Source organism: Pseudoliparis swirei, chromosome 11, assembly GCF_029220125.1.
Source record: "Pseudoliparis swirei isolate HS2019 ecotype Mariana Trench chromosome 11, NWPU_hadal_v1, whole genome shotgun sequence".
Classification (NCBI taxonomy): Eukaryota; Metazoa; Chordata; class Actinopteri; order Perciformes; family Liparidae; genus Pseudoliparis; species Pseudoliparis swirei.
The window spans coordinates 20,066,774-20,090,664 of record NC_079398.1 but is presented as its reverse complement, the minus strand read 5'-3'; the positions used below and the strand labels follow the sequence as shown (position 1 = coordinate 20,090,664).

Genomic DNA, 23,891 nt, shown 5'->3' with positions numbered 1-23,891 from the left:
AGTTGAGACCCAGGTCTGGAAGGACAAATTCAACGCTCTTGAGCAGAAGAGCGAGCTGAGAGAAAAGTGCTGGGAGAATAGCATCAAGAACTTGCTCTCAGAACGCAGAGCTGTGGAAGAGAAATTGGAGGAGCAGCTCGAAGAGACAGCACGGTTGGAGCTGGAGAAGCAGGTCATGGCTCAGTCTCAACAAACCCACGAGTCAGAAGTCAAGCAGCTCACGGACCAAAGCAAGAACCTGGAGGACCTCTGCCTTTGGCTCAAGAAGAAGACTCTCGGCACCTTTGGGAGAAAGATGCAAGACAGAGTCACAGAGCTGGACAAAATGAAGAACAAGATGCAGGACAGAGTCACAGAGCTGGAAAAAATACCCATCCCAAAAATAAAAAAATAGGTATACCTGCCACCACAGGGCCGTCTCCGATGTCCTCAAGGTGAGAACTGACTTCAAGGTGAGTACCCTCCTCAAGGCCGTCCTCAGGAATGTCCTCCAGGTGAGGGCCGTCCTCAGGAACGTCCTTAAGGAGGGGGCAATCCTCAAGTCCGTTCTCAGGAACGTCCTCCAGGTGAGAGACGTCCTCAAGGTCAACATCAACAGGTAGGTGGGTGGGTGGGTGTCATGATACGACGGGGAGAACCAAAGCTGGCGACAGAACACCGGGGACTGGAGCCGGCGACGGGGGGAACCAAAGCTGGCGACAGAACACCGGGGACTGGAGCCGGCGACGGGGGGAACCAAAGCTGGCGACAGAACACCGGGGACTGGAGCCGGCGGGCAGAACCAAAGCTGGCGACAGAACACCGGGGACTGGAGCCGGCGACGGGGGGAACCAAAGCTGGCGACAGAACACCGGGGACTGGAGCCGGCGACGGGGGGAACCAAAGCTGGCGACAGAACACCGGGGACTGGAGCCGGCGACGGGGGGAACCAAAGCTGGCGACAGAACACCGGGGACTGGAGCCGGCGACGGGGGGAACCAAAGCCTGCGACAGAACACCGGGGACTGGAGCCGGCGACGGGGGGAACCAAAGCTGGCGACAGAACACCGGGGACTGGAGCCGGCGACGGGGAGAACCAAAGCTGGCGACAGAACACCGGGACTGGAGCCGGCGACGGGGGGAACCAAAGCCTGCGACAGAACACCGGGGACTGGAGCCGGCGACGGGGGGAACCAAAGCCTGCGACAGAACACCGGGGACTGGAGCCGGCGACGGGGGGAACCAAAGCTGGCGACAGAACACCGGGGACTGGAGCCGGCGACGGGGGGAACCAAAGCTGGCGACAGAACACCGGGGACTGGAGCCGGCGACGGGGGGAACCAAAGCCTGCGACGGGGGGAGGGGGAGGGGGGGTATCATGATACCCATCCAAAAAAAAAGATCTTCTATACCATACCTGCCACCACAGGGCCGTCTCCGAGGTCCTCAAGGTGAGAACTGACTTCAAGGTGAGTACCCTCCTCAAGGCCGTCCTCAGGAATGTCCTCCAGGTGAGGGCCGTCCTCAGGAACGTCCTTAAGGAGGGGGCAATCCTCAAGTCCGTTCTCAGGAACGTCCTCCAGGTGAGAGACGTCCTCAAGGTCAACATCAACAGGTAGGTGGGTGGGTGGGATATCATGATACCCATCACAAAAAAATCACACACAAAAAAAAAAGTGGGTGGGTGGGATATCATGATACCCATCAAAAAAATAAAAAAAATTTAAAAAAGTGACAACGGGTGGGTGGGTGGGGGGGGGATATCATGATACCCATCACAAAAAAAATCACCAAAAAAAAGAGTGGGTGGGTGGGTGGGGGGGAGATTGCCACGAAGAGCAGCAGGAAGAGTTCTCAAAAACAAGGTTTATTCAATTGGATCGAGCAGGAACATGGACACATGGACAAGAACCGGACAGGAACAAAAACGATCAGACCCAGAACAAGCAGGAAGACGCAGACTAAATACACTGGGGAACGAGACACAGGTGGAAACAATCAGGGCGTGGCTGGGGGACTGGAGCCGGCGACGGAGCACCGGGGACTGGAGCCGGCGACGGAGCACCGGGGACTGGAGCCGGTGACGGGGGGAACCAAAGCCTGCGACGGGGGGAGGGGGAGGGGGGATCTCTTTCGCGAAACCGCCACCTTATCGTGGTGAAAGAGTTTGAGAGGCTCAGTGATCCTCGGAGCTGTTGTCCGGGGCATTAGACCCTGGTCCACAGGTCTCGGGGGAGAGTCCAGACTAAGAGCGGTTTATGAGCAATATTTACTTCATTATATTTCATTTATCAGACGCTTTCATCCAAAGCGACTCACAATAAGGGAATTCAACCATGAGTACAAACTAAGGACAACAAGAATCAAGAAAGTAACATTTCTTCAAGAAAGCCAAACTACAAAAATACCATGAGTAATACCATAAGTAATACTATAAGCAGGCACGTGCACAGACATTTTGGGGAGCAGGTGCTCAAACCAAAAAAAAGGGCACCCATTGCCAAAAATGTTTTGTGACAGAGTTGAAGCATAAGCAGCATTACACTGATGATGCTGTCCTCGACCTGCGTTTCCTCTGGGCAGCATCAGACCACGAGCTTACATTTTCTTTATGAATAAAGATGAATTATATAGCAACAACAGTACAAGTGTTCTGATTGGCTAATGGGTCGTCATGCCAGCCACGTATCGCCCTCCTCGCCGGTCTGATACGGATCCGTACTGCCCTCTTACGTCATTTTCAAAATGAGCGACATTGATAGACATCAACAGCCAAGAGCAGTGGTCCTCAAACTAAGGCCCGTGGGCCGAACACGGCCGCCTCCACATTTGGCCCGGCCCTCTGAACAAGAGAGGCCTATGATTTTTTTTCAGTCTGGCCACGCAAATCCTAGACTAGCCCCTGTTAAATAGAACGGAATAAGAACTCTCTCTCTCTCTCTCTCTCTCTCTCTCTCTCTCTCTCTCTCTCCTCTCTCTATCTCTTTTCTCTCTCTCTCATCTCTCTCTTTTCTCTCTCTCTCTCTTCTCTCTCTCTCCCTCTCTCTATTCTCTAAACATAACTAACGTCAGTAAACAGCTGGACGAGGCTTTGAAATCACGGATTTCGTGAGTTTTTGTTTGTTTATTTTTTTAGTAAACGTCGGATCAGTTGTGACGTCATGTTTTCAGCAGCGCTAATGTTGTGGTCGATTTATCACCAAACAACGTCAGGGAACGAACACGTCATGATCTGTGTGTCTGGTGCTGCGGGTCAGAGGAGAAGGTGGTGCACCCGTTTAGTAGCGCGAGGAGCACTGCGCGGAGGAGGAAGTGGAGGAGGAGGAGGGAGGGGCGCGGCGGGGGGAGGAAGTGGAGGAGGAGGGAGGGGCGCGGCGGGGTGGGGGGGGGGGCTCGTGACCGTCGCAGAGCATGTCGGGGCGAAATTCTCACAAGAACTCAAATAAATGCCCCGTCGGATATTAAAACACATTTGGGGGAACTTGATGACAGAGAGTAACTTTTATTCTTAAATACTGATGAATGAAAAAGGTGGGCTCCAGCAAAAAGGGCACTTTTCTCATCCAGAGCAAAGAGGCTGGTGCTTGAGCACCACTAGGGCTCTATCTGTGCACGTGCCTGACTTATGGTATTACTTATGGTATTACTTATGGTATTACTCATGGTTTTACTTATGGTTCTACTTATGGTAGTACTTATGGTATTACTTATAGTCAGGCACGTGCACAGATAGAGCCCTAGTGGTGCTCAAGCACCAGCCTCTTTGCCCTGGATGAGAAAAGTGCCCTTTTTGCTGGAGCCCACTTTTTTCATTCATCAGTATTTAAGAATAAAAGTTACTCTCTCTGTCATCAAGTTCCCCCAAATGTGTTTTAATATCCGACGGGGCATTTATTTGAGTTCTTGTGAGAATTTCGCCCCGACATGCTCTGCGACGGTCACGAGCCCCCACCTGCGCCTCCTCCTCCTCCACTTCCTCCTCCTGCCCCTCCCTCCTCCTCCTCCACTTCCTCCTCCGCGCAGTGCTCCTCGCGCTACTAAACGGGTGCACCTCCTTCTCCTCTGACCCGCAGCACCAGACACACAGATCATGACGTGTTCGTTCCCTGACGTTGTTTGGTGATAAATCGACCACAACATTAGCGCTGCTGAAAACATGACGTCACAACTGATCCGACGTTTACTAAAAAAATAAACAAACAAAAACTCACGAAATCCGTGATTTCAAAGCCTCGTCCAGCTGTTTACTGACGTTAGTTATGTTTAGAGAATAGAGAGAGGGAGAGAGAGAGAGAGAAGAGAGAGAGAAGAGAGAGAAGAGAGAGAGAGAGAGAGGAGAGAGGAGAGAGAGAGAGAGAGAGAGAAGAGAGAGAGAGAGAGAGAGAGAGAGAGAGAGAGAGAGAAGAGAGAGAGAAAAGAGAGAGAGAGAGAGAGAGAGAAGAGAGAGAGAGAGAGAGAGAGAGAGAGAGAGAGAGAGAGAGTTCTTATTCCGTTCTATTTAACAGGGGCTAGTCTAGGATTTGCGTGGCCAGACTGAAAAAAAATCATACGGCCTCTCTTGTTCAGAGGGCCGGGCCAAATGTGGAGGCGGCCGTATTCGGCCCACGGGCCTTAGTTTGAGGACCACTGCTCTTGGCTGTTGATGTCTATCAATGTCGCTCATTTTGAAAATGACGTAAGAGGGCAGTACGGATCCGTATCAGACCGGCGAGGAGGGCGATACGTGGCTGGCATGACGACCCATTAGCCAATCAGAACACTTGTACTGTTGTTGCTATATAATTCATCTTTATTCATAAAGAAAATGTAAGCTCGTGGTCTGATGCTGCCAGAGGAAACGCAGGTCGAGGACAGCATCATCAGTGTAATGCTGCTTATGCTTCAACTCTGTCACAAAACATTTTTGGCAATGGGTGCCCTTTTTTTTGGTTTGAGCACCTGCCCCCCAAAATGTCTGTGCACGTGCCTGCCATAAGTAATACGATAAGTAAGTGCTATTCAAGTGCCACTGAAGTTAATACTACTTCATAATAATATTAATATAACTCTTTGTGAATGACCGGTTTATTTGTATGATTCATCTTGTTTTGTATAGACCAAAATCACAACTAACAAAGTCAACTGGTCTGGGGCAGTGGTTCTCCACTGGTCATATATATACATATATATGTACACATACATATACAGGACTGTCTCAGAAAATTAGAGAAAACTCAAATATCCTATCTCTAAATATTAGAATATCATGAAAAAGTATACTAGTAGTATTAAACAAATCACTTGAATTGTCTAATTAACTCGAAACACCTGCATGGGAGCCTTGACAAACACTCAGCTGTTATAAATCTTTTTTTGGTCTGAGGAAATATTAAAATTTTATGAGATAATAATCAGCAATATTAAAAGAATAAAAGGCTTGCAATATTTCAGTTGATTTGTAATTACTACCGTTCAAAAGTTTGGGATCACTTAGAAATGACTTTATTTTTCAAAGAAAAGCACTGTTTTTTCAATAAAGATAACATTAAATTAGAAATCAGAAATACACTCTCTACATTGTTAATGTGGTAAATGACTATTCTAGGTGGAAACGTCTGGTTTCTAATGAAATATCTCCAGAGGTGTATAGAGGCCCATTTCCATCAACTATCACTCCAGTGTTCTAATGGTACATTGTGTTTGCTAATCGCCTTAGAAGACTAATGTGATTAGAAAACCCGTGCAATTATGTTAGCACAGCTGAAAACAGTTATGCTGGTGATATAAGCTATACAACTGGCCTTCCTTTGAACTTGATGTTTGTAGAACAAAATTAATATTTCAAATATTAATCATTATTTGTAACCTTGTCAATGTCTTGACTATATTTTATATTCATTTGATAAATAAAAGTGTGATTTTTCATGGAAGACACGAAATTGTCTGGGTGATCCCAAACTTTTGAACGGTAGTGTATATATATATCTAAATATATATACTTTATATATAAAGACTATAAATACATATATATATATACACATTATATCTAAATATATCTAAATATCTATAATATAGATATTTAGATTCTTATTAAATAAGAATATAATAGGTGTATATACATTATTACAAATAAAATAGTTACAACACCTTGAGAGATGATGGTGAACCAGGTAAGATGTCCGCCACACCTTGAAATATTCAGTAATATTTATTTTTTATGGGCCCAGGTGTGAATGGGAGCGAGGCCCATTCAGAGAAATCTCTACGTCCCACTTGAGCGACAATCACACGGGTTAAAAAGTCCCACGTTACTATTTTACAAATCAAGTAACTTCCTGACATGGACAGACATGTCATGTGACAATGTTTCCATGGTGACGGACAAGGCCATGGAGATCGAAGGCACTGACAAGAAGTGACTTCCACCAGGAAACCTGTTATATGCACATGTTGTGTATGCATATATCTACTGATGTGTGTGCATACTACTGTATTTCTGTCTGTCGGACACAACACGGAACTATCTAATCTTTCATGGAACAATGTAATTCTCAGGCAGGTTACTGATGCCACAATGGTGCTAAAACGCTAGCGCGCGATTAGCATCCGCTAGCTAAACGGCGCTAGCCTTAATTAACTGTCTTCCCTTTAACTACTACACACTTAATAACTATCAAAATATAGCACCGCCGAAGCGAGCGAACATAACATTAATATATATATATATAAGCAGTGGCAGCTGGTGATTTTTTTGGGGGGGGGCGCAGTTGGGCGACGCGGTTTAAATATCACTCAACAATGAGAAGAAAAGAGGTTTTGAGTAGAATATTGTAAAAAACAAAGCTTTATTTCAAGAACACAGCGTGCTCAACACTGTCCAACAACAACTATCAACACACTGTGACTTTGGGCATGAGAGGTTCAGAGCAGCTTTAAGAAACATTGGGTTGGGTTTCAGAGGTTTGCAAAATAAAAGAGTTTCACCCTCATGAAAGAGGTTCAGAGCAGAATAGAGTCAGAAAGAGATCACATGTTACATTGGGTGACAGAGTAGACCCACTACTGTAAAGACAAGTAGCCTCCTCTCTTTAAAGTTGGCAAACTTCTCAATAACTCTCTGGTTAAAGTCAATCATGTCTGTAACCAGCCTGTTTCATTATTCTTGAGGGAATGTGTCTGTTTTTCAGAACTTCTTCGTTGTGTTTTCGATGCCAGTTCGGTCTCCTTCTGCTGCTCTGCTCTGCAAACAGGGTTAGCTTCAGGCTGTTAGCGAGTTAGCTTCATGCTCTTAGCTAGATGGCTGCGGCAAGATTTGTGCTTTACACTTGTCTGAAGCTCTTTAGATCCCTCACCCCGTTGTAGTCCAGAGAGTTTCAGTCCCAGGACTTTAGAACAACAGACAGGGGAAACTAAACAGCGCATTACTCACTGAGCCTCCAGCTGACAGCTCCGTTAGCAACCTGCTCGCGTAGCTCCGTGGAGCTCTCTGGGCTGAGGGATCGATACGGGTCTCTGATTTGCCGAATAGTCCAATCACGTGAAATAAGAAACGATGTCATTGGCCAGGGTGCACATTTTTGTGCCCCAAGATTCACGTTCCATCCGCCAATGAGAAGCCGTCCTTGCCGAAACGACCGTGAAATGTTTGCTCGCTACCGCACACACACGTTGGGCCGGAGCCCCGAAAATGGGGAGGGGCTTCTCTCCGTGATGATGAGTGGCGATATATTATTTATGTCTTAAGTGGTTGTTGACAGGGGCTTACGGTCTCCCACACACATTTAGCGTGTCAACACGGTATATTTACTATTTAAATGATTTGGTATATAATGTTTTTTGACAGGATATATACTTTTTTTTTTCATCTCAAAATTTTAAGAGGGGCGGCGCCCTAGCGCCCTCTATGGACGCACCGCCACTGATACATATATATATGTATATATATATACATATATATATATGTATAATAATTTTGTTGGTAGATGTAGTTGTAGTGGCAATTTGTCCAATAAATAAAAATAAAAACATAAATCACATTGCCACTGACGCACCATGGGGGGTTTGTGGTTTACGCAGCCAAAAGAAAGCGATTCTGTCTTTCTGATAATTTATTTAACTGAAACAAAACAAGCAAACAAAAGAACAAATGAACTCCTAACGCTGCCTCTGCTGCGCTGGTAAAAAAACAACAACATAGGCCTACCCAGGTGCATGCTGGTCCTGTACCTACTACTACTACATATGACCACAGGTGCCCAGAGTGTTACCCAATTAGTGAACAAATGAATCATCAAAAGACTAAATATATCTAAATAACAACAACAACAATGAATTAAACTAAACTAAGAACTATCACAAAAAAAGCTATTCTAATACATTCAAGTTTGTAAAAGAATTGTAAAATGAATAGAAAATAAAGTCATAACATTGACAAGGTTAGAAATAATGATTTTTATTTTAAATATTAATTTTGTTCTTCAAACTTGTAGCTCAAAGGAAGGCCAGTTTTATAGCTTCCCTAACCACCGCAACTGTTTTCAGCTGCGCTCACATAGAAAGGGTTTTCAAGGGTTTTATAACCCTCCGTTAGTCTTCTAAAGCGATAACACAATGTAACACTGGAGATGGGTCTCTATACACACATTTAGAGATTTCATTAAGAACCAGAGAATAGTCATTTACCACATTAACTATGTAAAGTGTATTTATGATCAATTTAATGGTCTCTTCATTGATAAAAACAGTGCTCTACTTTGAAAAATAAGGACATTTCTCAGTGACCCCAAACATTTGAATGGTAGTGTATATCAAAATATCTAACCTAAATTAGCAAAGATTAAACAATATTACTTGTCAATAAAATAACTAAATGCTAATATCAAATCAAAAGCTCCAACTCGTAGTTCTCTATCGGAGTACCCTGACCCGAGCGCTTCCCTTCAGCTCGGCCACGTTGCCCATCACCATGAAGTGTCTCCTGGAGAACTGCGGAGTGGACCGGCAGATCGCTCGCTTCGTGCTGCCGGTGGGCGCCACCATCAACATGGACGGGACCGCGCTGTACGAGGCGGTGGCGGCCATCTTTATCGCCCAGGTCAATGAGTATGACTTGGACTTTGGCCAGCTGGTCACTATTAGGTGAGACCGATCACTGAGCTCAGGAAACACAGGAGGCCAAAGGGCAAGAAATATTATTTTGCCCCCGATATCACGAGAGGCAAAAAATGCTTATAAAAAATAATTATAATTTTAATAGCGTTTTGTTTGTGTTCTTTGTTTTGTCTGATCTATCTGTATTGTACTGTACACAAAAAAATCTGTAAATATAATTTTTAATTATAAAAATAAATAATAAAAGTTATTGTTAATAGTGTTTTAATTTTTTAAAAATAAATACTGCCTAATAGTCTTATTATTGCCATTTTTATGACAATTGCTCATATACTGTAAGCCTAAATAAGTATATTTATTATTTTTGAACAAAGGTTAAATGATATTTCACAAGTTTAAAAAAAGTGCCCCCAATTTATTTATTTTCTCGGTATCATCAGCATCACGGCGACGGCGGTCAGCATCGGGGCAGCTGGGATACCTCAAGCCGGTCTGGTTACCATGGTGATTGTCCTGACCTCAGTGAGGCTGCCGCCCACTGACATCTCCCTGATCGTGGCCATCGATTGGGTTCTGTGAGTCCCTCCAACAAATGGTCATTCCATATGAAGAGCACATGTCTTGGGGCAATGTGTAAAGTATTTTTTCCGTTGTCGCAAGTGATCGTTTCCGGACGATGATCAATGTTCTCGGCGACGCCTTAGCTGCTGGGATTATGGCTCATTTATGTAGGAAGGACTTTGAGAAGGAAGCCGCTCAGGCCGCAGCGTTGACTCCCGCTGATGCCGACAATGGAGGAGGCCCCAACCGGTGAGAGGGCGATGATGAAAGAGGTTAAAGTGCACGCTCACATTCGGAAAAAAAACCCTGAAAAGCTTTCTTGAAAAATCGCTAATACTCCTCTCTAGTATTAAATAGGTAAAATATATCAAAGATGCATTTTGGGGGAAGCTAGTAGCTCTATGAGGCAGCAGAGTTTAAGCAATATCTTAGTTTAGCCATTTTTTATATTGCCGAAGCCCGTTATTTTAAGGTAAGGATATTTATTAAATTCTAACGAAATTAAGTTGGCGACTCATCTGTCAGTACAGCAGTAACAGGTAAAAACATGTATACAAACATTAAGATAGGACATTTAAAAATGAATCAAATAAAATAAATGAATATTTTGTAATACTTTAAAAAATATTTTTTTTAAAGAACAAAAAAAGGATTTAAAAAGAACAAAATCTATAAAATAAAAGATTAACTAAACATAAAACACAGGTATAGCAGGTATTTGGTCATAAAGCGAAATCATTTTGACAAGTTACGAGCTGACGATGGTGCGAACCAAAGTGATGGCAGTAGCACGGATCTACTACAACATGAGCAACTGTTATCAGAATACTGAGTTAAACAACTGATTGGCGGATGTAAATCATCTCATCTCTTCTCTCCATTGAAATATTTGTTTTTTGTAACTGTTGATGTAAGATCTCACGGGGAAAATGTTGCCTTCACAGCCTTTGAATAAGTCGTGGCCCTCGAAATCTTGACTTTTATGGCTATTTTTTAATTGTTTCAATTAACCATTTAGTATACTCTTGTCTTTACTGACCGGACCGTCGGTGACTTCTTCCCCCACAGAGAGACACCGTCATCTCCTTCGGCAATCAGAGCGTGGCGATGTCCGACGCTCCTCTGATCGCACACCGGTGCGACTACGTGTTTGAGGTGGACGGAGAAAGCGTGATGGAGCGACCTTTGGCCTGCTACAACCTCTGCCAAGTGTGAGACTCTGTTTTTATATCCATGGGATGGACATCAAGGGACACTTTGCCTTCTAACTCACACAGATCCACCTCTTTGGATCACCGGGGGACCATCACCGTCGTCCGAGGCCGGGGTTTTGGGTTAAAAATCCCGTTTCTGTTTCTGAATGAGACCAAAGTTCCAGAGTTGTGTGTTAGGGTTTAGCGGCTTCACTGGATGTTGCCTGTGCCGTGCTGAAATACTACCCCGCCCAAATTTTTTTTATTACTTGACATATTGGAAATGCATTAAAGCCCCATAATGGAGTTTTTCCCTTGGAGCGCCCCCTTCAGTATTTAACGTTTACTTCAGTGTCGTAAATACCCAGTTACGAGAGATGCAGCCTCGCATACACTTGTATTGATGACCAGACAAAGTCAGAAACCAAGAAATGATGTCAACCGATAAGGTAAGAATATTCAAAGATGTTACATAAATATGACTGCATAGTTTTATTCATTGTGTTATCGGAGATGAATGCTAACATAACCAAAAGAATGACAACATTTAGTTTAGATGAAATACCGATGGCGTTTTCAGCCTATATACGTTGTTTTCTAAATGTTTGAATGTGGAGTACGTGTGATCGAATACAATATTGTTGACAACACCAAAAAGCTACATAAAAAAGCTACCCTTATACTGTAGCTGCGAGCGTGGAGTGGCACTTTATGACATTGCGTAATCACTGCCAGAAAGCAGGTCGAAGTACATCCGCCCCGGATCGGGCGGCTCCAGAATCTTACATAGCGGAGTTATTTCCCCACAGACCCCCGATGGCAATGGCGGAGCCGCAAATCGCCATATTAAAAGTCATTGTATCGGCACAATTTTTTTCAAGCTGTTATTTTAAGGTACAATTGTTGCATAATGTTACTTTAAAGGGAAACTCAACATGTATTGTGTCACTCAGAGTAGGTCACACACACCTCATATCATGCAAAATATAAGAGAAATATTTCACTCACAGGCAATGGGTTTAATGTGACAACTCACTTTACTAGTAATCATCTATTATTCAGGATCCTATTCATCATTGTTAATTATTCATATTAAATCTGTACTGTTCAGTGGTTGCGGCAAACCATAAGCCTATATCCAGCCTATGATTAATACTTACATCTCGACAGACTCTTTGTCAGACAGGATTTGCAACAAAAAGCAGCAACGTAGTGGTAGTTTCAAACAGGTAGAACAGCGGAGGCGTGAGAGGAAGTGGAAGAACACTCACAGGCGTAATGTGAGGTGCATTTGCTGCATAGAGATAGCCCGATAGCAACGTCTGCAGCTGCAGGGAGTTCAACTTGAAACAGGTATTCTGGATGGCCTTCACGTCTTGCATCGAGTACTTGTTCATGGTCAGGAGCGTGGTTGCCTAGAAACAGCGAGGCGATGCTATTTCAACGGCACGTAACGACTGAAATATGTGCTCTGACAAGTAAATACATGCTGGAAAGCATGAACAGGATCAGAAATATACTATCTTACAAAGACGATCATATAATACACGTATAAAAAGAGCATTTGATTGTCAGTTTTAATTCAATTCAATTTCAATTGAGTTTATTACCTTCACATTGAAAATGCGGAAGGTTATGTTTTGATCGCCGTGTATTTATTTATTTATTGTATGCGTGTTATTCGCGTAACAAAAAAAGTTGTAAACCGAATCGCATGAAATTTGATTCGATGATTGGTTATTATCCGGGGACCATTTGATTAGATTTTGGGATTGATCGGGTCAAAGGTCAAGGTCATGAAAATGGTCAACATCTTCTTGAATCGCATGAAATTTGGTGGGATGATTGGTTATTATCCGGGGACCATTTGATTAAACTTTGGGACCGATCGGGTCAAAGGTCAAGGTCAAGGTCATGAAAAGGTCAACATCTTCTTTTTACCATAGCACGGTCAATTTTTATCCAATTGGCATGCAACTAATGCCAAAATGTTCATAATTCAATGCCCAATCTTGTGATATGCGAAGGTATGCGCTCTACCAAGTGCCCATTCTAGTTTTATATAGCCCAATATCACAAATTCCGAATTTGCCTCAGGGCTTTACAATCTGTCCACATACCCTGACCTTTGACCTCACATCGGACCAGGAAAAACTCCCAAGAAACAGAAAGAAAAAAAAAGAATACACCTTCAGGAGAGCAACAGAGGAGGATCCCTCTCCAGGATGGACAGAAGCAATACTGAGTTTTACCGAGTTTCGGCGGTAGAAGACAGTAGATCCATATGTCCTAAAAGCCCAGCGTTATCTTGTATATGTTGTATTATTCGGACGTATAGTGCAGGGAGGTACTGACCTGTGTGATGTGTCCGAGGTGGCAGTCGGCCGCCAGCTCCAGGCCCTGCCTCTCCGCCCAGGCTTCGATGGCCGCGAGCCTCTGGCGGAGAGCAGCTCCCCAGTAGTGGGAGCGCAGGCCGCGGTGAGCGCTGGCCTCCGGGCCCGTGAGCCGGTTGAAGAGCCAGACGCTGATGAAATGGAAGAGTTGGGAGAAGAGCTGGATGGTCAGGGCGGCGTTGACCCGACAGCGGCGTAGAAGGGACATGGCGTTCATCAAGGTGTTCAGCACCATCTCTGCGGAGACAAAACGTGGACAGTATTTGAACAGCGAGGCTGCATCGGCTGTTCCAAGAGTTTTAAATAATGCGTCAATAAGATAAGTATGACTATCGAAATATAAAAACATTTACCTATACCAGAGGGCAGTTTTCCGTGTAGCTCAGGATCAATCAAAAAGGTTGGCAAGTGCTTCCGTAACTCATTCTGTAGACACTGCAGCAGGCGACTTGGAGGAATAAAACACACACACAACTTTACTCTCTACATTTTACGGCCTTTAGCCAATAAGCTGCACATTTCTATTCGTTGTATTGGTAGTAGTTTGGTTTTTCTATTCTGCTCGCTCTGTTCTGATGCTGGATCGCTTATATATCTGATATACATGACATTACATTACATGTCATTTAGCAGATGCTTTTATACAAAGTGACTTCCAATAAGTGAATTCAACCATGAGGACAAACTCAGAACAAGAAGAATAAAAAAGTGACATTTCTTCAAGAAAGCCAAACTACAAAAATACCATAAGTAATACCATAAGTAATACTATAAGTAATACTATGAATAATACCATGAATAATACCATAAGTAATACCATGAGTACAACCATGAGTAATACCATAAGTAATACTATGAATAATACCATGAATAATATCATGAATAATACCATAAGTAATACTAAAAGTTATACCATGAGTACTACCATGAATAATACCATAAGTAATACCATAAGTAATACAATAAGTAATAACATGAGTAATACTATAAGTAATACTATAAGTAATACTATAAGTACTACTATAAGTAATACCATAAGTAATATCATGAGTAATACTATAAGTAATACTATAAGTAATACTATAAGTAATATAATGAGTGATACTATAAGTAATACTATAAGTAATATAATGAGTAATACTGTAAGTAATACTATAAATAATACTATAAGTAATACTATAAATAATACCAAAAGTAATATCATGAGTAATACTATAAGTAATACTATAAGTAATATAATGAGTAATACTATAAGTAATACCGTGAGTAATACTATAGATAATACTATAAGTAATACCATAAGTAATATAATGAGTAATACTGAAAGTAATACTATAATTAAGTGCCATCCAAGTGCCACTGAAGTGCTAATCTGTTTTTATTCAAGCTATAGTCTGAGAAGATGTGTTTTTATACAAGTAAGTGAATTGTTAGATAACACATTGTCTACAGACAATATTTACAGATTAAGAAGGAAGAATAAATGCATGTGGAAGTGACACAGTGTTGAAGTTCTTGTGTGTTCTGTGTGGTTGGGATTTAGTTCAGGGTTGCAACTGCATAAAACACAATTATTAGATTTGATTTGTCGTGTTTCTAAGATGGACGATGCCTGACTCTAGATCTCCGGGTCAGCGGGCGAAGCAGTGCACGGCAGCGGCTCCGTCTGTCCCTCCGCCGTCGGTACCTGTGCGCTCTGTGCACCAGGTGGGACAGATCCAGCTGACTTTGCCGCGTGAGCGCGCCGAGGTCTTTGTCGCGCTTGAGGAAGTTCAGCAGCTCGGAGGCGTTGGCCATCCAGAAGGCGAGAGCCCCGGCGCCGGCCTGCTGTCTCTGCACGGGGCCAAATGCTCCAGCTTCAGTGTCACTTCACAGAGCGAGCGTGTCGGCTTCCTCCGTCACGTGTGAGACGAGCGAGGAAGGGTTCTCGCTCTTGCCTGGATGACCTTCGAGGTCGCGGCCACCATTTTGCTCGCGGTCAAAGTGACGCCGTGACCGTGGAGCGGCGAGCTTCGCCGGCGATGGCGTCGCAGAGCGAAGCGTCCCGCGGCGTCGAGGACGTAGGCGGGCGAGAGCTGGAAGTGAACGGTGGAGCTGTTGGCGTCGAGCACGACCGCGGATAGGAAGGCGGCCTCCGCTGTGCGGGAGAAGACGCCGTGATTACGACAAGGGTGAAAACATTGGAAGAAAAGTTATTTTTTGGGGGTTCATATATATATATATACTCACAGCTGTCACAGAATTCAATCCCGATTGGTAATCCGGGTTGATCGGAAAAATCGGGGTAAAGATCTCCCGTGTGTTTTCCTCCTGCGTTTCATCAAACAGAAGAGTCATCAGCCGCCCTGATTACATCACGTAGTCGTGATCGGAAGGGAAATACACTTGAATATACTGCACACACAAAAATAATGGTTCTTTAATTGTTCTTTAAAAGGCTTTGGGGTTTTATGAAGAATCATCACCTACTGAAGAACCTTTTTGGAAATGGTGCCTTAAAGAACCATTTTTTTAGGTTCATTGAGACACCTTTATAGGTTCTTTGAAGAACTATTTTAAGGAAATGGTTCTTTAAAGATCCTTGGTTTGAAAGGTTCTTTGTAGAACCAGAAATGGTGTCTCAAAGAACCTTTTTTTAAGGTTCTTTGAGACACTTTTATAGGTTCTTTGAAGAACTATTTTAAGGAAATGGTTCTTTAAAGATCCTTGGTTTGAAAGGTTCTTTGTAGAACCAGAAATGGTGCCTTAAAGAACCTTTTTTTAAGGTTCTTTGAGACACTTTTATAGGTTCTTTGAAGAACTATTTTAAGGAAGTGGTTCTTTAAAGATCCTTGGTTTGAAAGGTTCTTTGTAGAACCAGAAATGGTGCCTTAAAGAACCTTTTTTTAAGGTTCTTTGAGACACTTTTATAGGTTCTTTGAAGAACTATTTTAAGGAAATGGTTCTTTCAAGATCCTTGGTTTGAAAGGTTCTTTGTAGAACCAGAAATGGTGCCTTAAAAAACCATTTTTTGAAGGTTATTTGAGACACTTTTATAGGTTCTTTGAAGAACTATTTTAAGGAAATGGTTCTTTAAAGATCCTTGGTTTGAAAGGTTCTTTGTAGAACCAGAAATGGTGCCTTAAAGAACCTTTTTTTAAGGTTCTTTGAGACACTTTTATAGGTTCTTTGAAGAACTATTTTAAGGAAGTGGTTCTTTAAAGATCCTTGGTTTGAAAGGTTCTTTGTAGAACCAGAAATGGTGCCTTAAAGAACCTTTTTTTAAGGTTCTTTGAGACACTTTTATAGGTTCTTTGAAGAACTATTTTAAGGAAATGGTTCTTTCAAGATCCTTGGTTTGAAAGGTTCTTTGTAGAACCAGAAATGGTGCCTTAAAAAACCATTTTTTGAAGGTTATTTGAGACACTTTTATAGGTTCTTTGAAGAACTATTTTAAGGAAATGGTTCTTTAAAGATCCTTGGTTTGAAAGGTTCTTTGTAGAACCAGAAATGGTGCCTTAAAGAACCTTTTTTTAAGGTTCTTTGAGACACTTTTATAGGTTCTTTGAAGAACTATTTTAAGGAAATGGTTCTTTAAAGATCCTTGGTTTGAAAGGTTCTTTGTAGAACCAGAAATGGTGCCTTAAAGAACCATTCACTCTTCATCATTTCTGTTCTCCTACTAACCCGCCGGCCTCTGTTGCTTTTTGTTTCCCGCGCAGCTCTTTTCTTTCTCATGGCTGGACACACAGACGCCGTTGTTGTTGTTGTTCAGTTGCTTTTCCGTTGACCTGGATATATATATAATATATATTTTAAAGAGTAGATTTCATTCTGACCGTGAAGCCTGAAGCAAAACATCCGGACTATGAAAGTGTGACTTTGAACACGTTACCCATTTTTGTGCTTCTCTTTGTTTTTCTCTTTCCTCGACAGCGTCCTCTTGAAGCTTCGGATCAGGCCGCCCTTTTCCTTGTCGCGCATGGAGAAAGCAACAGATGTGAGGCGATGTGAAGAGAGAGGGAAACATGCAAACGGTCCATTTGAGTGGTACCTCCAGACGCTCCTCGTCTTCCTTGAGCACAAAGCGTCCTTCTCCGTTGTCCGCGGTCCAGTTTAACTGCACGACCAAAGGCCTCTCGTCCAGGTCCAGTTTACGTTCTTTATCAACATGGAACAAAACTCAACGGTCAGAGCGTATCCTTAAATCGACACCAACTTCACGATGCAACGAACAATTCTTTTCTATATCAATTCATCTTAAGAAGTCTTTTTTGATTATTTGATCTAATTTCAAGTTTCAAGGCTTTTATTTGTCATTTGTCTTTCTTGACCAACAGAAATCTAGTGCAGTCAACAGTTTAGAAATAACACTATAATAAGAAAGAAAAAAGTAGAAAATAAAACAATATATGGTAATATGTACAAGAACAAGAAATGTGGTAGTATGTACAGTTTTGAATTACAGATAGTTCAAAAGCCTCCCAAATATTAAACGTGCTATGAAATGACACAGCAAAGTTGTGTATTTTATTCAGTCAATCATTGCAATACAATACAATATTATTCTATATAATATACAAAACAGAAAGACTGAAAAGGTATAGGTAGAAGCAAAAAATGCTGATATATTCCAATCCTAAATTATTATTGTCAAATAAACCAGATAATTAATATAAAATAAAGAAAAAGAATAAAGAAAATAAGGACATCTTCATATCGAAGAGGATAGAACTTTCCCCTTTCAAACAATAAACGGTACCCATGAGTCGAGCGGTCACCTTTATTGCCGTGGATCTCGTACAGGGAATAGCCGGTCGTCAGCGTCTTCGTGTCAGGCCTGAACTTCTCGGCCAGAGCTTCGATGACGTGGCGAGTTGAAGAGTCGCTGCAGACACGAAGGCACTTGGTGGCCACGTTTCCTCCGCCGCGGTCCTCAAAGTAGAAGCGCTGCACGCCATGAAACTCCAAGTGCTGCCACAAAACAAGGTTAGGTTTCTTTTGAACGTTGCTCTACCTCTCCTGACGTGTGGTGGAACCATATTGATGAACAGGCTTTAAGAAGGAAGAGGGGATGTTTCTCGTTTCATGAAATACTGCTTCTGGATTTAGGAATGTGTTCAGCTTTCAGATACACACTGTAAACACTGTGATTCATGGTCGTTAATATCTACTAAATAAATAAGACTAAACTTCACGTGATAAAAAAAACAATGTGCATTTTTGTATTACACTGAGCTCAATTTAACAAATGTTATTTCTTAATTACATTTCACTTTATTTTGTTTGAATAAAATCATCTGTGAATCACTTTCAACTTTAATTATATTTCATCAGGAGAGTCAAAGATGCAGGAAATTTATTAATTTTACTTTGTTTGTAATCAGCTCAGGGTGGTAATCCATGTGTAATCAAGCACTTTCTGATTTTCTTTTGTGCGACTAATTCTTACTTCAACATAATATTTTGTTCGAGTCATTTTTGTCCTGAATTCTTTCCCACAGAAAGCAAATATTACGTTGCGAGAATTTTTTATTATTTTAATGAACAAGGTTGATTGACCAATCAGGTTGTGTGGAAAAGTGTGTTACTCCTTTCAATTTTGCCAGAGCAGATAAACTCCTTTTATTCTCACCTTTCAAAATAAAAGCCCTAGACGTACAGTATAGAAAATTCACTCGGAGCTTTTTCGTGAGAACAAAAATCACTAAAATAGTTTACAGTAGTTCAGGCTCAGGCTGCGAGACGCTGATCAGGATCCTGGTAGTTTGTCTTTTCGACTGAAAAATATTTCTCATTCTCATTGCAGACGGTACGAATAGTTTAATGCAAAAGTATTTCATATTTTGCTGTTGTTAATTCGTCACGCCCCCGGTGTGTAAAGGCCTCAGAGATACTGTACATCTAAATCTGGCATTGACAGCTTGTACAGAGAATCAGGTGAACATGAAAGTCAACGGAGCATTTATATGAACCCCGTCTGATGTCTGCAGGCGACTCACCTCATCAGGTTGACTTATTCCAAACAAGTCCAGTCTGTTGTTGTTCCACTGTCTGATGACTTCGGCTAGTTTCGCCCGTTCTTCCCCCTCTGGCATTTTTTCACCAACCTTGAAATGTCTGACCGGCCGCTGAAGAGTTTCTCCAGAAAAAAAAAGACAGAGAGGACGACCCTGTGACAGGAAAGTGTCTATCTGTCCTCAGTGTTGAATCTATTAGGACCCCACCCCTTCTTCAATCTATTCCCCATTAGTTATCCACTCATTGTACTGGGCAGTGAATTATTATACATAATTGCCTGCTTGGCCCCCACATCCACATCCCCTCTCCAAGCCCCCCCCCTCCCCTCTCGCCTCATTTAACGGGTCAGTGGATCTCCGTTATGCGAGGCCAACAGTTTCCTAATCATACTCCGTCCCAAGCGATTCCCCATCTCTCTCATCCGCAACCAAAATTCAATGTGTCATTATCTTTTTAATCTTCATCATCTCATTTCCGTGAGAAAAAGTGCATGTTTTGGTTTCTCAAAAAAAGTTTAACCGCTGAATTTTGGTCACCGTTTGCGTTTATTTTAACCAGAAGTCGTCACGTGACGCCGAGGGTCTCGTATTGTCGCCATGAGAGATTTCCATCCTCCTTTTTTTCCGTAGCTACACAGATATTTACGCTTGAGGGAATCCCACTTCTCATGCATACCAGTAATATTCAACACGATTTATGGTTCCATGTCTTCCCATTCAGTCCGCACGATGAATGTAGGGCAGCTTTTGTTGGCTGCAGTGAAGCTTTCCGGGCGGACGTACAATGGAACAAAAGCCTGAACAAAACCAACCCTCAATTATATATAGTTTACCACTTAAATAACTTAAAAATCAAGGGTATTGTTGTCTGGATTTTGGGAAATGCAGAGAACACGCCTTTTGGGAGGAGAAACATATGATAGAATACCACTATGAACGAGGCTACGTTATCCACATTATTAATTTGTATTTGCATTCTGACATTGAAAGGTGTCAAAGGTGCATACATAATCTTCCACATTTAGTTATAAAAGAAAAACAGTTGCGAAATCTTCCAAGAAAAGACAGTTTAGAGGAATGAACTATTCATACACTCTGTCATATTCATTGAATGTATTTTAACTCTAAATCTGTCCTTCTGTACACATTACATCTATTGCATCTGTCCATCCTGGAGAGGGATCCTCCTCTGTTGCTCTCCTGAAGGTTTCTTCCCTTTTTCCCCCCTGAAGGGTTATTTGGGAGTTTTTCCTGATCCGATGTGAGGTTTTATGTGTACAGATTGTAAAGCACTCGGAGACAAATTTGTAATTTGTGAAATTGGGCTATACAAATAAACTGAATTGAATTGAATTGAATAAAACTAAATATATTTAAACAAGAATCATAATGTATTAAACTAAACTGAAACTATCATAAGAAAACATATCAAAATATAACCTAAATATCAATGAATAATCAATATTACTTTACAATAAAACTAAATACAAATGTCAAAATAAATAGCTCCAACAGTAGGTTTATATTTTCGGTTTATATGTCTTGGGTGCATGGATGTGTTCATCTCTTGTTTCTGCTGGTAAAGGTGGAGATAATTTGAACTACTTTATACGCTTGATATTTAAGATGTTTCCTACTTAATGGTACATTCCAGTTAATTAGTTGAATCTTAATCTGCAAAGTAGCCTAACTAGTAATAATGTCAAATAACAGGAGTGGGGGTAAAAGTACAATATTTTCCTCTGAGATGTAGTGGACTAGAAATATAAAGTTGGAAATAGTTAAAATTGTACTTAAGTGCAGTACTTGAGTATCCTACATGTACCTTTACCTTCCAACACGGCTAGAGCTCAACATTAAAGTTGTGCGTAGATGTTTCCTCTTAATTTAGCTCTCAAAGAGCACCAGAATGATCCGTGGGTGAACACACCGAGCACCTTGTAGGAACCGAAAGACCAGCCGCAGCGGCGGTTACCATGGAGACAGCATTGCCCCAATACCTGAGATACCGAGGCCGACCATCGGTGCAATGAAGCGTGGCTTTCTGCCAAACCTGTCACGAGACCAGTGTTGGTGTTATTTGAACACATTTAAAACAAAAATGATGGTGAGGGGAAATTGTAAAAAGAAAAAGAAAAGAAAGAAAAAGGGGTTTTATATCAGATTATATTAGAAAACCTGATTTCTCACAGACCAACGAGAACTAACAGGACTCAAATGTAAAGAGATGTTTCTTCAGAAATCTCATCTGATCTGAAATTTATCAGAAATCCTTTGACGTTGTACAATGGTGGTGCAGCCTCATATTTCTAACACTCATTATGTAATAAGACACAGAAACTACCTCAGAAATAGCAGCGCTGAGACTTTCATCAAACAGCCATCTGCCACCACGAGGCACCAGCTGGGTCGCATTGTGAGCCGATGGCCCGGTCCAGTTCGTTGCACCATGCTTCGGCTTTTTGGTCCAGTCCGCAGCTCGGACCGGGGGGACCGGGGGGGGGGGGGGACTTCTCTCTCCAGCCACATCGCTCCTGCAGGGGCTCGGGTCCAGGACCTCAACATCAGGGGCTTTGTGAGGGTGCCAAAAAGCATCAGTGGAATCGAACCATCGGTCTTCTTCTGAAAAGGCCCAAAGTCTCCTCTGTGTTGAACGAGGTCCTCTACATCCGAGGTCTGAAACAAGACGCTGAAGAGACGAGCGGAGCGTGGGGTCAAAGTAAGAAGGTTCAGTCGGTGATGAACGTGCACGGAGCGCTCGGCAAAGCCATGGACCCATATGAGGCAGAGATAACGACCGGATGTTTCATTCCTCAACAAAGAGTTTCATTTTCATAAAAAAAAAGGCGAGGCAAGAAACGAAAAGTACAAAAACGATCTATAATACAAATAATAAAACTAATCATCGCGATTAAGAAGCTGAAATCTGATTTTAAAAGTGCATTATGTTTTTCTAGCGATCAGCTTTATATGTCACTTCATGATTTCTCGTCTCCTGCAGCTTTTAGATGAAGAAAAAAAGAACTTCAAGGAAACAACTCATCTCTCTGAATCCGTGCTGCGATACGAAGCTCTGCGTTTACTTGTTATTTGAACAGAAATGATATTTATAGACTGTTCCTCTACTGGATGTGCGGTTCGTAACCTTCCACAGACTGATTCTGCTCAATGTGGATTCTCTACCTGATGACCGTGTGCATGTAAATGAAAATGTTGTGTCTTCTCGTCGACCGGAGGTGGTTTGAAGAAATTGATGATGAAGAAGAATCTCCGAGTGACACTGTACTTTGCAAGAATATTCAGTTTATTCTTTAAGGTACATGTCAAAAACCGGCGCCCGGGACGTCTGGAGACTCTCAGGAGGCCGAATTTGAGAGAAGTCTGCCGATAATGCATTCTACCACAAGCTTTATACACAACAAACAAGGAGGTGTTCATTATTCCCGGCCTTCGTGGTCCAATCACACGCAGGCATAATGACCTCATTCTAGAAACTAGAATGGGCACTCGGTAGAGCGCATACCGTCGCATATCACAAGATTGGGCATTGAATTATGAACATTTTGGCATTAGTTGCATGCCAATTGGATAGAAATTGACCGCGCTATGGTAAAAAGAAGATTTTGACCTTTCCATGACCTTGACCTTGACATTTGACCTGATTGATCCAAAAATCAAATCAAAAGCCCCGGATAATAACCAATCATCCCACCAAATTTCATGCGATTCAAGAAGATTTTGACCTTTTCATGACCTTGACCTTTGACCCGATCGATCCCAAAATCTAATCAAATGGTCCCCGGATAATAACCAATCATCCCACCAAATTTCATGCGATTCGGTTTAAAACTTTTTTTGTTATGCGAGGAACACGCATACAAATAAATAAATAAATAAATAAATACACGGCGATCAAAACATAACCTTCCGCATTTTCAATGCGAAGGTAATGATCTACTAGCCCCCCCCCCCCCCCCCCCCGCGCCCAGGTTCTAATGTACACACAGGGACGTGGTCTTCCGAAGTCGAGGCACGTCACTTAGAGGGTAGTGGACTTCGGAGGGCTTCACCTAAATCGAGGCACGTCACGCAGATTCTCGAACCTTGAGCTCTGACTTGCATGTTTTAGATAATCCGACATTATAAAGTCGATGAAATTACACTACATATTGTAAGCAAAGTTTATGTCTGACCGCCTCTGATTGTGATCGACGGGCCTCCCGCTTCCCTCCCCTTACGGCACACGTTCATAAATCCCGTGCCGCCCGCAGATCGCGCCGCCCGCGCGTCCTCGTGCGCGACATGCGGCCTTCCCGCTCGGCGGCGGAGCTTCTTCCTCCCTCGGCCGTGCGTGCTCGGGCTTTGTTCGGCTCGTAGTTTCGTTAAACACGCAACTTCTTATCAGTGGAAACAAAAAGTATTCTTCTGCTGGAGCACATTTTAAAGAGCTGCTCGAGAGAACGCTCGTATAATATTTTTATGTGGCTCTGGAAGGAGTTTTGTCAGGTCCGAGCATCGATTTGAGAATAACTGAATTTTTCACACAGAATCAATGCAAAACACTTTTTGTGCAACACAAAACTGCCAGAGTGCCCCCAGTAAAAGGTCTTTTTTTTGCAAGAGTGTAAAATAACTCAAACGCAGACGCACACATTTATCCGTGTTGTGATTGTTAC

The 23,891-nt window shown here is 42.4% G+C and overlaps 3 protein-coding genes across 3 annotated transcripts in view; all 3 read right to left on the bottom strand.

Annotated features, from left to right (window-relative positions):
* LOC130201070 (afadin-like) overlaps window positions 1–14,045 on the bottom strand; it is a 30,630-nt gene extending 16,585 nt beyond the window's left edge. Inside the window, exons 1-3 of the mRNA XM_056425745.1 lie at window positions 13,570–14,045; window positions 13,179–13,453; window positions 12,095–12,238 (exon numbers count right to left, since the gene is read on the bottom strand). The gene's annotated coding sequence lies outside the window, so the exon portion shown is untranslated. The remainder of the gene's footprint in view (window positions 1–12,094; window positions 12,239–13,178; window positions 13,454–13,569) is intronic.
* A 550-nt stretch (window positions 14,046–14,595) lies between these two features.
* Window positions 14,596–19,342, bottom strand: LOC130201067 (afadin). Its single transcript, XM_056425739.1, has 7 exons — window positions 19,198–19,342; window positions 17,977–18,169; window positions 17,250–17,356; window positions 17,091–17,167; window positions 16,883–16,986; window positions 15,446–15,526; window positions 14,596–15,353 (listed from the first exon to the last, which is right to left on the bottom strand). The coding sequence occupies exons 1-7, from the start codon at window positions 19,291–19,293 to the stop codon at window positions 15,115–15,117; spliced, it is 897 nt and encodes a 298-aa protein (XP_056281714.1). The 5' UTR covers window positions 19,294–19,342; the 3' UTR covers window positions 14,596–15,114.
* Window positions 19,343–21,102: 1,760 nt separating this feature from the next.
* slc22a3 (solute carrier family 22 member 3) lies at window positions 21,103–22,415 on the bottom strand. Its single transcript, XM_056426791.1, is given in 6 exon segments — window positions 21,103–21,288; window positions 21,335–21,418; window positions 21,560–21,640; window positions 21,642–21,780; window positions 21,782–21,904; window positions 22,399–22,415. Coding segments are annotated over 6 exon segments (630 nt in total).
* Between the last annotated feature and the right edge of the window lie 1,476 nt (window positions 22,416–23,891).

Bases quoted from the DNA above. Each gene is read 5' to 3' on its own strand.
- LOC130201067 (XM_056425739.1), bottom strand. From the start codon at position 19,293: ATGCCAGAGGGGGAAGAACGGGCGAAACTAGCCGAAGTCATCAGACAG. The intron at 17,357-17,976 runs GTGACCGCTCGA...ATGTTGATAAAG, and splicing joins CGAGATCCACGGCAATAAAG to AACGTAAACTGGACCTGGAC. The intron at 15,527-16,882 runs GTTAGTAGGAGA...GATGAAACGCAG, and splicing joins AAAGCAACAGAGGCCGGCGG to GAGGAAAACACACGGGAGAT.